The 14,410-nt window shown below is 43.3% G+C and overlaps 1 protein-coding gene across 1 annotated transcript; it reads right to left on the bottom strand.

Moving 5' to 3' along the window:
- Window positions 1-2,753: 2,753 nt before the first annotated feature.
- LOC139478194 (uncharacterized) lies at window positions 2,754-10,072 on the bottom strand. The gene is made up of 4 exons (XM_071260566.1): window positions 10,053-10,072; window positions 7,541-7,690; window positions 5,500-5,839; window positions 2,754-4,180 (listed from the first exon to the last, which is right to left on the bottom strand). The coding sequence occupies exons 2-4, from the start codon at window positions 7,688-7,690 to the stop codon at window positions 2,754-2,756; spliced, it is 1,917 nt and encodes a 638-aa protein (XP_071116667.1). The 5' UTR covers window positions 10,053-10,072.
- Window positions 10,073-14,410: the final 4,338 nt, after the last annotated feature.

The raw sequence follows: 14,410 nt of genomic DNA, 5'->3' as shown, positions 1-14,410 counted from the left end.
TTTTGACAGACAGACAATTTATTTCAGTAACGGCCCATATTTCAGGCTAGCGGCCCATAATGCATTAATATAGCATGTTAAATCACGCATATACATATACATACACACACACACACACACGTACGTACGTATGTATGTTTTTGTTTGTTTAACGCACTCAGCAATATTGCAGCTATATGACGACGGCGGTCTGTAACACCAGACAATCCAGTGATTGGTATGAGCATCGATCCGCGCAATTACATGCATCAACCAAATCAGCGAGACTGACCTGCCGACCCCGTTAGTCGCCTTTTACGACAAGCACGTGTTGCTGAAGACCCACTCTAACCCGGATCTTCACAGGGATGACACGTGTTGGCTATGCTCCCTAACGTTTTAATAATAAACATATGTACATTTTCACCCTACGACAATGTTGCTGTCAATGTTAGCTTCAGAAAAAGCACACTGTAAAATTATACAACAGATGCTATGGCAATCCTACACACAGAAAAAGTAAGCGACATATCATTGAAAAGATTTGCTTTGTCCGCTTTCACATGTAACACCACCTCTCAACATGGTGTAGTTAGCGCACATGAGCAGTAGTGCGTGACACTGTTTCAGTAGGGGGTACGGGTGGCCCAGTCGTCTAACGCGCCGCGATTCGCTGTGCAGAGTTCGGTCCCTTCGGACGCGCCAGAAACCTATGATTGTGGGTTCGAATCCCGATTCGCCCCGATTATATTTCTAGGTTTGTCAGCACCATACCTGTGCTCGTGGGTTTCACCGAAGTGGTAAACGTCTGAGACCTGCATCACTTCGGGCTTTCCTCCCACATTAAGCTGACACGCCGCGATATTACTGTTAAAAGCAGCGTTAAACCCAACTCAATCATTCACTAACTGTTTTAGTGAGTGAGTATGGTTTTACACCGCGTTTTAGCAATATTCCAGCAATATCACGGCGGGGGACACAAGTAATGGGCTTCACATATTTTACCCATGTCGGGAATTGAACCCGGGTCTTCGGCGTGACGAGCGAACGCTTTAACCACTAGGCTACCCCACCGCCCCGACATGTTTCAGACACGTAACTCTGATCACCAATACTAATATGGAGAGCTCTACAAATATTTATTACAATGTCCTCTATAGATATCAGAGAAATGTTTCACTGGCTGGCGATATACTGGGTGTTGCATACACGACCACATTGTTTCATGTTCAAACAAAACCAATGGGTCTGGGTTGTTATAGATTTTATTACACTTAAGCCATGTATTTTAATATATTATTTATCGCGGAATACACAACTGGGTCCCCTAGGCTATAAGAGAACAATATCTTTCCAACCATGCATACAAGAGTTGATAACACAAGAGTTGAACCGCCAGTCTTGATGCTCAAAGAGTGTTGCTTTTGCGTTCACATAAAAGATTACATCGTACAACACACAAAAAAGTGTTTTACACAGCAAACATAAGGCCTCACAAACGAGGGGTTCATACTGGTTCGGTGCTTTCCCACATACAGCCGCATGACTAGTTAGAAAATACTGTTTGGTTTTAAGCCATAGCAATGTTACAGGGATTTTTTAGTGATATGTTACTTTTTGTTTTACTTAGAAGGTCGACAGACCTTAGACATTGTCTCAGCCTCCCAATAGGAAATGATCATAGTACCTGTAGAATCAATACACATGTACATGAAGAAACGAGAATATTACTGAGTCATTGTGTAAGAAAAGTCTACATGGGTGACAACTTCAGCAAAGATGTAACAATGCCAAATATCATTTTAGTCACATCGATTCCAGATTGTGTCGTAGTGAACCCGTCAATAAAAGGAGATTGCAGCCGTTACATCGCAGGACGACATAGTAATCATTCACGTAATGGCAAGGTCAGCAAGCTGTGACGGTGCTGCTGCTGCGTCCCGTCGCGGTGTAACGGTGATGCTGCTGCTGCTTCCGTCACGGTGTAACGATGCTGCTGCTGTTTCCGTAATGGTGATGCTGCTGTTGCTTTCGTCACAGTGTAACGGTGATGTTACTGCAGCGTCCCGTCACGGTGTAACGGTGATGCTGCTGCTGCTGCTTCCGTCACGGCGTAACGGTGATGATGATGCTTCCGTCACGGTATAACGGTGATGCTGCTGCTGCTTCCGTCACGGTGTTACGATTATGCTGCTGCTTCCGTCACGGTATAACGCTGATGCTGATGCTTCTGTCACGGTGTAACGATTATGCTGCTGCTTCCGTCACGGTATAACGGTGATGATGCTGCTTCTGTCACGGTGTAACGGTGATGCTGCTGCTTCCGTCACGGTATAAGGGTGATGCTACTGCTTCTTCCGTCACGGTGTAACGATTATGCTGCTGCTTCCGTCACGGTAATACGGTGATGCTGCTGATGCTGCTCCCGTCACGGTGTAATGGTGATGCTGCTGCTGCGTCCCGTCACGGTGTAACGGTGCTTGGTGTATAGCTGAAGGACTCAACACGAGAGAGAAACATGGCATTTGTTTTTATCAAAATGGAACAATTAACGTCAGTTATAATTTTGCCATACAGTATAATGTAATCGTGTGTCGCCATTTTGACCATGTACTTCCAGAACACGACGATATTATTGTAAATGATTAAACGTGATCTCTTCCTGTAATAGTCAGTTTGTCTATCACATTAGTTCACTATGATACACTGGTGTCCCTTTCTGTCATGATTCAACTGTTCCAGAAAATGACAGAGCTATAGTACAACGGCAAACCTTATCCCTTCCTGCCATGGCTCAGCTTCGCCTGGTCGTACAACTTCCTGAACTTGTCCCTGTCCGCCGTCATCTCCTTCAACCGGAACTGGATGTTCAGCAAGTCTTCATCCTTCTTGCGAATCTTCTCGGTGAGATCCCACTTCCTCTTCTCCCAGCCCTGCTGAAACCGTTGTGCCATGGTCCTCTCGTTGTGTTTTGTCTCCTCGTAGTTCGCTACCAGCACCTTCAGCCTGTTCAGGAGGGGCTTCCCTCTTGCAGGTTCCTGCTCTGAATCCAGATTGGAGAAGGTGTTTTCTGGAACCAGTTTTGGTAAATGGAGGGCTGGCACTTTTGCAGGTTCTTTTGGTCTTTTCCTGATCATGCCCGACTTCTTAGAGGATGCATTCGAGTCGGTGTTGCGGTTATTAGCCATAACGGTATCAGATGCAGTGCTCCTGGGCATATTTGATGTCACCCTCTTCATGTAATTAACACACTGGTCGTATTCCTCTGAGAGTTTTACCAACACCCCTTTAAGACTGCTTACATTGTCATTAACATCCACACCCTTTTCTATATCATCTATATGCTGTTTAACTGTGAAGAAGCCCTTAGATGTATATCCCTGAGCTTTCTTCTGTAATTGTTTGATTCTAAGCTCTGACCGTAACTTGTCTGTCAGGAGAGTTTCAAGGTGGACATACTCTTTGATTTGATGTTCTAAAAGATTGATCCCTTCCATAACTGACGTGATGGGATAGGACTCAACAACAACCGGTCGATCACCTTGTCTGCTGATGGAGGGCGTCGTCACCAAAGGTGTTGATGCAACACTGCTGTTGACGCTGAGTCTAGTAGATGTGGGAAGGTACCTCGAGGTTGCCATGGAGCTAGCGGAGGAGTAGAGCTGGTCAAGCACGTGACACCGGTCACTCAGCCAGTCGCGACAGATCCGGAGCAAACGCATAGAGTGCGTCCTAGTCTCCTTCTCCCTCGTCATCATCCTGTTGCGGCCTTGAGACAAGCTGTGGATGTCTTCCATCAACACGTGGAACAGATCAGCCGCACGGTGGGGCACGGCGACGTGGGAGACCGGCAGTCGGTGAGACCTGAGTATGTCTCTCACCCACGCGTCACACTCCTTGGTCTGAGTCATCATGTCACTGTTGACGTCAGCGACAGCTTGGCAGTCTTGGTGGAGCTTGTGGATCACAGCCTGGCAGCGGCGGATCTCCATTATCACCTCTGTCACTGTGGTAGTGACGTCCAGGAGAAGCTGACTATCTTCCGTGTGGGTCTCACCCTCCGTCACGTACACATGTCGTTCAGGTTGTCTGTCATGATTGTGCATAGGTTTGATATTCTGTGTTTCTAAACCAAGTCTCCGCTCCTCCTTGTTAAGGAACACAGTGAGGTCCTTCAACACACCATCCAGCTCAGCATGGGCTGCAAAGAAAACCCAGGATAGTTGTATCACATTTGCGGCTTATTATCCTACACTCGTCACGAAAACTGCCGGGTAAAAGAAAGTATACACCCATGTTTGATGGTCGCTAAGCACGAAACAAACAATAAATGTTTTTTTTGATGGTGATGCATTTGATCGGGTATCATAATTGTGTGTTGGACCCTCAGTTTGCAGTGTTTTGGCGACTGTTTCCAGCTAAGTAACATTTCCATAACGTTTCTCATTGTTTGGTCCAATTCAATTTTCAAGTGTATGCTTTCTTTTGCCCCACAAGAAAACAGTTCTTTGGTCCAGGACCCACTTGCACAAAGTGATCTTAGCACTACAACTATTGTAAGCCTATGTTATCATCTTAGCGCTAAGATCGCTTTGTGCAAGTGGGCCCTGGTCGATGTCGTTATTTGTTATTATGTTTTTAATGATAATTCAATCAATTTTAGTTCCGCATTCTACTTGGCTACAGATACACGCGCATGACTGTACATATTCCAGACCCGTGAAGATCCGGGGTAGAATAGGTCTTCAGCAACCCATGCTTGCCATAAACGGTGACTATGCTTGTGCTTACTTGGTTGATGCATGTCATCGTATTCCGATTGAATGGAATTGTCGGGTCCAGACTTAATTATTTACAGACCACCGTCATATAGCTGGAATATTGCTGAGTGCGGCGTTAAACAGCAAAGAAAGAAACATATACCAAATCATCACTTGATTAATTGTCAATCATGAGGTTGGAATCACACGAGTTGCATAAATACAATTCCGGATAAGTCGATTACATTTGACTCGGTCGTTTAACATTCGGCGACCGTCAACCCTTCTGGTCTTCTCGGCCAGCATTGTGAGGAATCCATACTGGATTCACAAGTACATGTGACCGTCGCATACAACCACACATTCTGACTGCTGGTTCGGCCCTTATTGAAATGATATGATATATCAAAGTGTATACATTATTTCGTTTAACAAAAACTTTAAAAAATCATAAGCAAGGGGTCGGTCGGTATGCGGATTGCAGGGACACCATGCAATGGCACAACTCCATTGCTTTCCAGGCGACAGAAGCCATGGCAACGAGACGGGATGTGGTAACAACAAATAACACCTTAGGGCCTCGTGGTATGACGCGGCCGGGTATCGTACCCCTGACCTTCCGTTCTCCGGACAGGCGCTCTATCTTCTATACCACGGAGGCGGTACCGGAATACACCGAGTGGTGCCGAATGGATCTCTGGCACCGGATTCTACTATATATGGCACTGCAACACATGGCTACACCAACAACGCCACCTACATGTCCGCAAGGCCTCAAGATCGAGGTATCCACGTTCCGGTAACGCTGACCCTTCGTGCTCGGGTGTGGCTTGAACGTCGGGGGAAACTCCGTGGGGTTCCTGACCAGCATCTGTGACTTCTTTCTCCAGTGGGTCCTGATTGTCTTCGTGACTCACGTGCGTGACGTCATCACTCTCCAGGGGAGCCTCGGTTTGAGTGACATCAGTAAGAAGGTCAGCTATACGACCCTGATCACTCTTCCTCAGACAGGACAACAATAGTGGGTATGCGCGGTCAGTCCTCCTCTCGATCATGGCAGTCATCAGGTCCTGGCTGCGCTCCATGGGGTCTGGTATCGCCTGTAGCACACCCAGGACATATGTTATTTCTTAAAGTGAAAGGATAAAAACTTCTTCTCAATTGTTACAATAAATAAATAAAAAATGAAATACTTTTACATAAACTATTACATAATACCTAAGATGATCCCATCACAATACACAAGGCCCATGGTTATTGATATACAGAAATATGAACGACACATGGAAATATATTCCCCACACTAAACATTAAGCAAATACGTTTTTGTGTATTCATCAAATTGTTCAACCAAACTTTTGTTCGTGAAGAGTAACACGTATACTACTCAAAAGAAGTTGAGGAACACCTTATTGTTTAATATGACAATAGTTAATCTATCTGTCGTGTCATGACAGATTAACTATAGTCTTATAAAAGAATATAGTGTTCCTTAACTTATTATGAGTGGTGTGCATATTATTCAGGGAGAAATTAGTTAAACAGGCAACTGGAACTTTGTGTTTGGATGATGCAAAGCCTTGTTCTGACAAGCATCTACAGCTAAGAATTAAATATATAACATCTGTCCAAAGTACAGTCAGTGATACAAGCCAGTCATAGAAACCTGATGGCGTCACGCTGAACCTTTGGCGGACAAGGCGTTCTCCATTGCAGATACCTACTCGCGTTATAAATATGTGAGTGGGTGTGTGAGTGAATGAGTAAGGTTTTTCGCCGCTTTCAATCCCGGGTCTTCGCGTGACGAGCGAACACTTTAACCATTAGGCTACCCTCCCTGTATCTGATACCCGTGAAGATCCGGGTTAGCATAGGTCTACAGCGACTTGTCATCGTATCCCAATTGCCTAGATCGATGCTCATGATACTTTTGTGTGGTATACATGATTTGAACAGGTCATCCTAGGGATGTGAATAGAACCGCCTGTGTATATGAATAGGACCATCTTGGGATGTAAATAAGACCACCTAAGGATGTGAATAGGACCACCTAGGTATGTGAATAGGACCTTGGGATGTAAATAACACCACCTAAGGATGTGAATAGGATCACCTCGGTATGTGAATTGGACCTGGGGATGTGAATAGGACCACCTAGGTATGTGGATAGAACCTTGGGATGTAAATAAGACCACTTAAGGATGTGAATAGGACCTTGGGATGTAAATAGGACCATCTAGGTATGCGAATAGGACCTTGGGATGTGAATAGTACCACCTAAGGATATGAATAGGATCACCTCAGTATGTGAATAGAATCACCTAGGATGTGAATAGGACCACCTAGGATGTGAATAGGACCACCTAGGGATGTCAGTAGGAAGTGGATTGTTTTACAAGTTATTTAATCTTATGAATGAGTGAATTAATATTTTATATCGCATCGGCAATATTGCAGCCATATCGCGATTAATCTTATGAAGCCTAGCGCCGAATGCGCTACGAAATCGCCCATTTCGTCTTAAACACTTTCTGCAAGGACAACGAAGATAATTTTTTTGAAATTCTCTTGATTAATGGTTATACTTAATCTATAAAATAATCTCAGATCACCATTTGGATCTGTGACAATCTAAAAACGATTGGCCTCCAGGTCAGCTATCGAGTGATATTTTCACACAACAAAAGTGTATATATCATAATACATGGACCGTTTTATATAACCTAATCAAAATAAATTGTTACCTAATTTTAACTCGCATATGTACGAGGACCAGCTGAGATCCATGCTTTATACAACACCTTATACTTGGCACTGTCAGCAGCATCAATCAGGCCGGCTTCCAGCATGCACTTCAGTAGCGTCGGGTTGACGTCAAGGTCCGCGACGACCTCGTCGCGGTACGCCTCGAACTTTTCCTTTAGGACGTTCATGACACCGGCTTCACACATCTAGTGGAGAGGGAATGTGAGTGAGTGAGTGAATGAACAGTAGTGGGTAAAGTTATTTCGGAGGATAGTTCGACGTCACGCACTTACTACTTCCACCAAGCAATCTTGACGTTGCTCTACGATAGCAAGCTTTGTGAAACGGGTTCATGCGCTCTGTGTGCTATATGGTATTGTTGTGCGGTATTGTCGTGACGTCCAGAGGCACAGAAACAGATACTAAACTACTTCCTCATATATCATACCATGAGGGTATGTGGAATCTAATGAAACTCAATATATATGTGCTAACTATGTATACTGAGTCAAATTAAAAACTTCACATTTTTAAAAGTAATTTCATATATGATATACAACGGACAAATGTATCACAGAAGGTAATTTTTAATCATTAATGTCCAAAGAAGGATTTTAATTAACGGTGGTAACCATAATTTGTTGCAAGCACCTACGGTATTCGGTAATAACATCAACAGTTTGAATCATAATTCCCAAGCATGAGAATCTGAAGGCACACAAGTTCAGTAGCGTGTATGGCCACCATGTGCGTTGACAACTGCCACACAACGCTTCCGCATGGACCTTGTGATGCTTGTGAACACATGATTGGGAAGACGACGCCATCTTTGCTGCAAAATGGTGCCAAGATCTTGCAAATTCTGTGGTTGGTTCTGGAGAGTGCGCAGACTTCTGCCAAGAGCATCTCAGACGTGTTCGATGGGATTGAGGTCGGGAGACCTTGACGGCCAGTCCATGACGTTGACTCCCGCATTCTGAAGAAAATTCCTTGTCAAAATTGCTGTGTGGGGTCTGGCATTGTCGTGTTAGAAGATCAAACCGGGTCCATGTGCTGCCATAAAAGTTCTGGTGCCAGTACCTGGTCGCGTTAAGCAGCAGCGTTGAGGTTGCCACGGATGACAAGAAGCCTGGAACGTTCATTGCTACTGAAAGCACCCCACACCATGACACTTCCGCCTCGAAATCTGTCAACTTCCTGTACACAACACTGGGCGTAACATTCATGACTGCGCCTCCACACCCTCGCCCTACCATCAGCAAATCGAAGATTAAATCGGGATTCATCACTGAAGACGACTAGATTCCAATTACTCTGAGTCCATCGTAAGTGTCGCTGTGCCCACAATTGACGTCGACGTCTGAGTAATTGAGTCAGAATCGGCCCGCAGTATGGCCGTCGTGCTTGAAGGTGAGCAGTTCTCAGACGGTTTCGAACAGTTTGCGCACTCAGTCTACCCCTAAACAGTTCATTTCTGGTTGATGTAGCCGTCAAAAATCGGTTACTGAGGGGACGTAAGACAATCTGACGATCCTCTGCATGTGACGTCACACGTGGTCGACCTCCCCGATCAGCGGTGGTACCCGTTTGCTGTAGACGCGTCTGTAAATCATAAACAGTCCGTCGACTACAACCCATCGTCCTTGCGACTTCAACTACGGACGTTCCCGTCTGCAACATGCCAATGGCTCGTTCACGTTGCACATTTGAAAGGCGTGGCATGACAAATGGCCGTAAAGACTTTTGTTTTCTTGTGTTTTTCTTTTTTTGTTAATGACTGCTAACAAATATGGCTGAAAACACGTGCGGTATTATGGCCACGTGACCAGTTGCACGTGAAAAACCACTTTTGCAACTATAGTGCTGTGCACATGATTTTGATCGATTCACCTGCACAAAAACGGGTGTTATCTGAAGACAATACGTGGACATTACTGATTAAATACACAATAAGGGCCCACAATGATAAATGGTCAAAATGTTAAAATTTTAGGATTGTGAAGTTTTTAATTTGGTTCAGTATACAAGAGATACGCCTGCCCCGTTCCACAAGGCAACCATAGAGCTAAGACGATCGCAACTTTATACTTCAATACATACTTACGACAGTCATAGCGCTAAGACGATCGTAACTGTATACTTTAACACAGACGTACGACAGTCTTAGCGCTTAGACGATCGTAACTTTATATTTTAACACAGACGTACGACAGTCGTAGCGCTAAGACGATCTTAACTGTATACTTTAACACAGACGTACGACAGTCTTAGCGCTTAGACGATCGTAACTTTATACTTTAACACAGATTTACGACGGTCGTAGCGCTAAGACGATCCTATTTATACTTTAACACATATTTTACATGAACGACAGTCATAGCGCTACGGTCACTTTGTAGAACGGGTCAAAACCGAAAAGTAATTCTGTATAAACACCCTGAACTCATGAACAGGTGTAACTAGCAACCATCGAAATAACCAACTACATTCACGAAAATTCACCAAAACACCAACTCACCACCACCCCCACCCACCCCCACCACGCCCACACTGCCCACGCCCACTCACCTGTGTCCCTACGCTTGTTGTACGCTCTACCCGCACCTACTGCGAGCGTCTACATATTCCTCCATATGTGTTTGCCTTCTAACTGTATAGTGCCGAGTGTTTAGCGTCAAGGTGCCCAAGATGTCCTTTAAACGCCCAATCGTTCTTTAATCTCGATCTTATTTGCACATACTTCTGATAGAAGGGTTCGGCTTGGAGGTGTATTTACCTAGTCGTTTGTTACCCTCTAACAAATGACGTTGTTATACCCCAACTGTTATCAGTGAATACCTTTCTCTGCTCTGCCCCGATATAAATATACAGGGGTTGTTACACGACAAGCTGTGCCGCCGGTCATTATGGCCGTCATCCAGTACAGGGTAGTTCAGTCTTGCACTGGTTGTGTTTATTTTAATTCTTTTAAACCAGTGAAGGCCAGTATATGTCAATCAGTTTTTGGTGAAAACTGACACTAAAGAAAAATTATTGTATTTGTTTTCATCATCATGATTAAAATATTAAGTGGTAGGTGTGAACATATATTCATAAATAAACATCGCTGTGTGTAGTAACAGTAGAAGCAGCAGCAGTAGGTGTAGTAGTAGTAGTTGTAGTAGTAGGTGTAGTAGTAGTAGTAGTAGAAGTAGCAGTTGTAGTAGGGGTAGTAGTATTAGCACTAGCAGTAGTAGTAGGTGTAGTAGTAGTAGTAGTAGTAGTATTAGCACTAGCAGTAGTAGTAGGTGTAGTAGTAGTAGTAGTAGTAGTAGTAGCACTAGCAGTAGTAGTAGGTGTAGTAGTAGTAGTAGTAGTAGTAGTAGTAGCACTTGGTGTAGTAGTAGCAGTAGTAGAAGTAGCAGTAGTAGGTGTAGTAGTAGTAGTAGTAGTAGTAGTAGTAGCACTTGGTGTAGTAGTAGCAGTAGTAGAAGTAGCAGTAGTAGGTGTAGTAGTAGCACTAGGTGTAGTAGTAGTAGTAGTAGTAGTAGTAGGTGTAGTAGTAGTAGTAGTAGTAGTAGGTGTAGTAGTAGGTGTAGTAGTAGCAGTAGTAGGTGTAGAAGTAGTAGTAGTAGTAGTAGTAGTAGCACTAGGTGTAGTAGTAGTAGTAGTAGTAGTAGTAGTAGGTGTAGTAGTAGCACTAGGTGTAGTAGTAGTAGTAGTAGTAGTAGTAACAGTAGTAGGTGTAGTAATAGGTGTAGTAGTAGCACTAGGTGTAGTAGTAGTAGTAGCAGTAGTAGGTGTAGTAGTAATAGTAGTAGGTGTAGTAGTAGTAGTAGCAGTAGTAGTAGTAGTAGGGGTAGTAGTAGTAGGAGTAGCAGTAGTAGTAGTAGTAGTAGTAGTAGCAGTAGGAGTAGCAGTAGTAGTAGTAGTAGGGGTAGTAGTAGTAGTAGGTGTAGTAGCAGTAGTAGTTGTAGTTGTAGTAGTAGTAGTAGCAGTAGTAGGTGTAGTAGTAGGTGTAGTAGTAGCACTAGGTGTAGTAGTAGTAGTAGTAGTAGCAGTAGTAGGTGTAGTAGTAGGTGTAGTAGTAGTAGTAGTAGCAGTAGTAGGTGTAGTAGTAGCACTAGGTGTAGTAGTAGTAGTAGTAGCAGTAGAAGGTGTAGTAGTAGGTGTAGTAGTAGCACTAGGTGTAGTAGTAGTAGTAGTAGCAGTAGTAGGTGTAGTAAAAGGTGTAGTAGTAGCACTAGGTGTAGTAGTAGTAGTAGTAGCAGTAGTAGGTGTAGTAGTAGGTGTAGTAGTAGTAGTAGTAGTAGGTGTAGTAGTAGTAGTAGTAGTAGTAGGGGTAGTAGTAGTAGTAGTAGGTGTAGTAGTAGTAGTAGTAGTAGGGGTAGTAGTAGTAGTAGTAGTAGTAGTAGTAGTAGTAGTAGGGGTAGTAGTAGTAGCACTAGCAGTAGTAGTAGTAGTAGTAGAAGTAGCAGTAGTAGTAGTAGTAGGGGTAGTAGTAGGTGTAGTAGTAGTAGTAGTAGTAGTAGTAGGGGTAGTAGTAGTAGTAGTAGTAGTAGTAGAAGTAGTAGTAGTAGTAGGGGTAGTAGTAGTAGCACTAGCAGTAGTAGTAGTAGTAGAAGTAGCAGTAGTAGTAGTAGTAGTAGGGGTAGTAGCATTAGTACTAGCAGTAGTAGTAGGTGTAGTAGTAGTAGTAGTAGTAGTAGTAGAAGTAGTAGTAGGTGTAGTAGTAGTAGTAGGTGTAGTAGCAGTAGTAGTTGTAGTTGTAGTAGTAGTAGCAGTAGTAGGTGTAGTAGTAGTAGTAGCAGTAGTAGGTGTAGTAGTAGTAGTAGCAGTAGTAGGTGTAGTAGTAGTAGTAGCAGTAGTAGGTGTAGTAGTAGTAGTAGTGGTAGTAGTAGTAGTAGTAGTAGTAGCACTAGTAGTAGTAGTAGTAGCACTAGTAGAAGTAGTGGTAGTTGTAGTAGTAGTAGTAGTAGTAGTAGTAGCAGTAGTAGTAGTAGTAGTAGTAGTAGTAGTAGAAGTAGTAGTAGTAGTAGTAGAAGTAGTAGTAGTAGTAGTGGTAGAATTAGTAGCAGTAGTAGGTGTAGAAGCAGTGACAACGGTAGTACTAGTTTACTAACTAGTTGATACAGGGACTATCATATTCCGCGATACAGCTGGTTGTTGTATGGCTGTCAGTGTAAACATGAAGTCACTCGCACTAAATATGATTGTGTATAAATCAAGGTCTACGTACTTAGAGGCATAAATAGTGGTTTAAAATCTAAGAATTGACTTTCGCAAGCTCCGACGTTCATACAGTTTGCTCCTGACTCAATGAAGGTTCATGCGACGACGTTCATACAGTTTGCTCCTGACTCAATGAAGGTTCATACTCAACTGAACTCACACAAAATGAAGTCAATTCTTAAATAATTCAGTTTCTGCTATAATAATTTAGTGCTTCAGTGAACAGTGGGATTGAGTGAGTGCAGCCATATTGCCATATTGTGATTGTTTCATGCGATTAAAAAAACTAAATATCTGGGCACGGAAGAGAAACATACTAGGTAAAAAGTACCATAAAGCTGGGATGTATGTAGCCCACGTGAATATATAGACTGGCCTTGCTGGTGATCAAGCCAATAGCTTCCTGGGCGAGGGAGTGAATGAGTTAACGCCACTTTCAGTTAATTTCATTGCGTGTCAGCTTATTGTGGGAGCAAAGGCAAAAGAGAGGTCTTAGACGTTTACCACTTTGGTGAAGCGCACAAGAACGAATATGGCGCTGAGAAATCTAGAACCATAATCAAGGCGCATGTAGGATTACAACCCACGACCATAGGTTTCTGGCACATATAAGGGCAACAAATCTGCACAGCGAAATGTCCCCCATGACTGCCTACATGCTGTTGGGTAGCCTATTGGTTAAAGCGTTCGATTGTCACGTCGAAAACCCGGGTTCGATACCCATCATGGGTACAATGTATGAAACCCATTTCTGCTATTCCCCGCCTTGGTAATTGCTAGAATACTGCTAAAAAGCGGCATAAAACCAAACTCACTCACTCCTACACGACGCCTAGCTCATGTAAGCAAAAGTAACGCCTGTACATTTGACACAGTCTTTATTTATGGTGAATACATACATTTACAAAGTGCAAGTAATAATACAAGTTAACATGAACACGTGCATAACATCGTGATAATGTTATTGTTCAACGCTGCAGTCAACAATATTCAATCTAAAAGACGGCGGCCTGTACTTCATCCGAGTCACAGACAAACCAGTGGTGGACATTAAACACTAGAATGAGAAAGAAAATATAACCCCATGTTTGATGGTGGCTGAAAACAAACACGAAATACTTATTGGATAGTGATGTATTTGATACGGGTATCATAGTTGTGTTCTGGACCTTAGTTTGCAGTGTTTCGGCGACTGTTTTATTCTAGTAACATTTGAGAACGTTTGTAATTTTGGGTTGAAAGTGTATGCTTTTGCAGTTTAGCTTATTGTGCAGATAGATGCAGTCCTGCATCGAGTACTTACTTCAGTGGCTTGGCAGCTGATTTTAAAATAGTTCCCCAATATAGCTATGGACTGGATGGAAATGCTCATATATTTTTCCGTAATATAGCTGACTGACTTCATGAAGAAGTACTCTGTATATCGAAGTAAGGTTTACTGTCCTTCTTTCAAAGTATTGAAACATATCTAAATTTCCTGTAACAGTAAACACTCATTTAAATAATGGAAATTATTTACAAAAGTAGAGCACCATGTGTCGATGAGCTCAGCCTAGTATTTACAACATTCGGCCGTCATGCATCTTCCCGAGGCCAGGACCCTGGGCTTTTATAGTCAGTTAACTCCATTGTCTGGGGAAGATGGCCGCATTGCCGCATCCGGGTTCCAGTCCCTACCTGGGTACAATATGTGAAGCCCATTCTCGGTGATAGGA

The sequence above is a fragment of the Haliotis cracherodii genome, unplaced genomic scaffold, assembly GCF_022045235.1.
Source record: "Haliotis cracherodii isolate W230 unplaced genomic scaffold, xgHalCrac1.p SCAF_4, whole genome shotgun sequence".
Lineage (NCBI taxonomy): Eukaryota > Metazoa > Mollusca > Gastropoda > Lepetellida > Haliotidae > Haliotis > Haliotis cracherodii.
Note: the sequence above shows the minus strand (reverse complement) of the source record. Positions and strands in the feature narration are given on the sequence as shown.

Excerpts from the sequence above, each read along its gene's own strand:
- LOC139478194 (XM_071260566.1), bottom strand. The coding sequence starts at position 7,690 with ATGTGTGAAGCCGGTGTCATGAACGTCCTAAAGGAAAAGTTCGAGGCG. Across the intron at positions 5,840-7,540 it reads CTGACAGTGCCAAGTATAAG|GCGATACCAGACCCCATGGA; the intron begins GTGTTGTATAAA and ends GGTGTGCTACAG. Across the intron at positions 4,181-5,499 it reads TCTTGAGGCCTTGCGGACAT|CCCATGCTGAGCTGGATGGT; the intron begins GTAGGTGGCGTT and ends TTTTCTTTGCAG.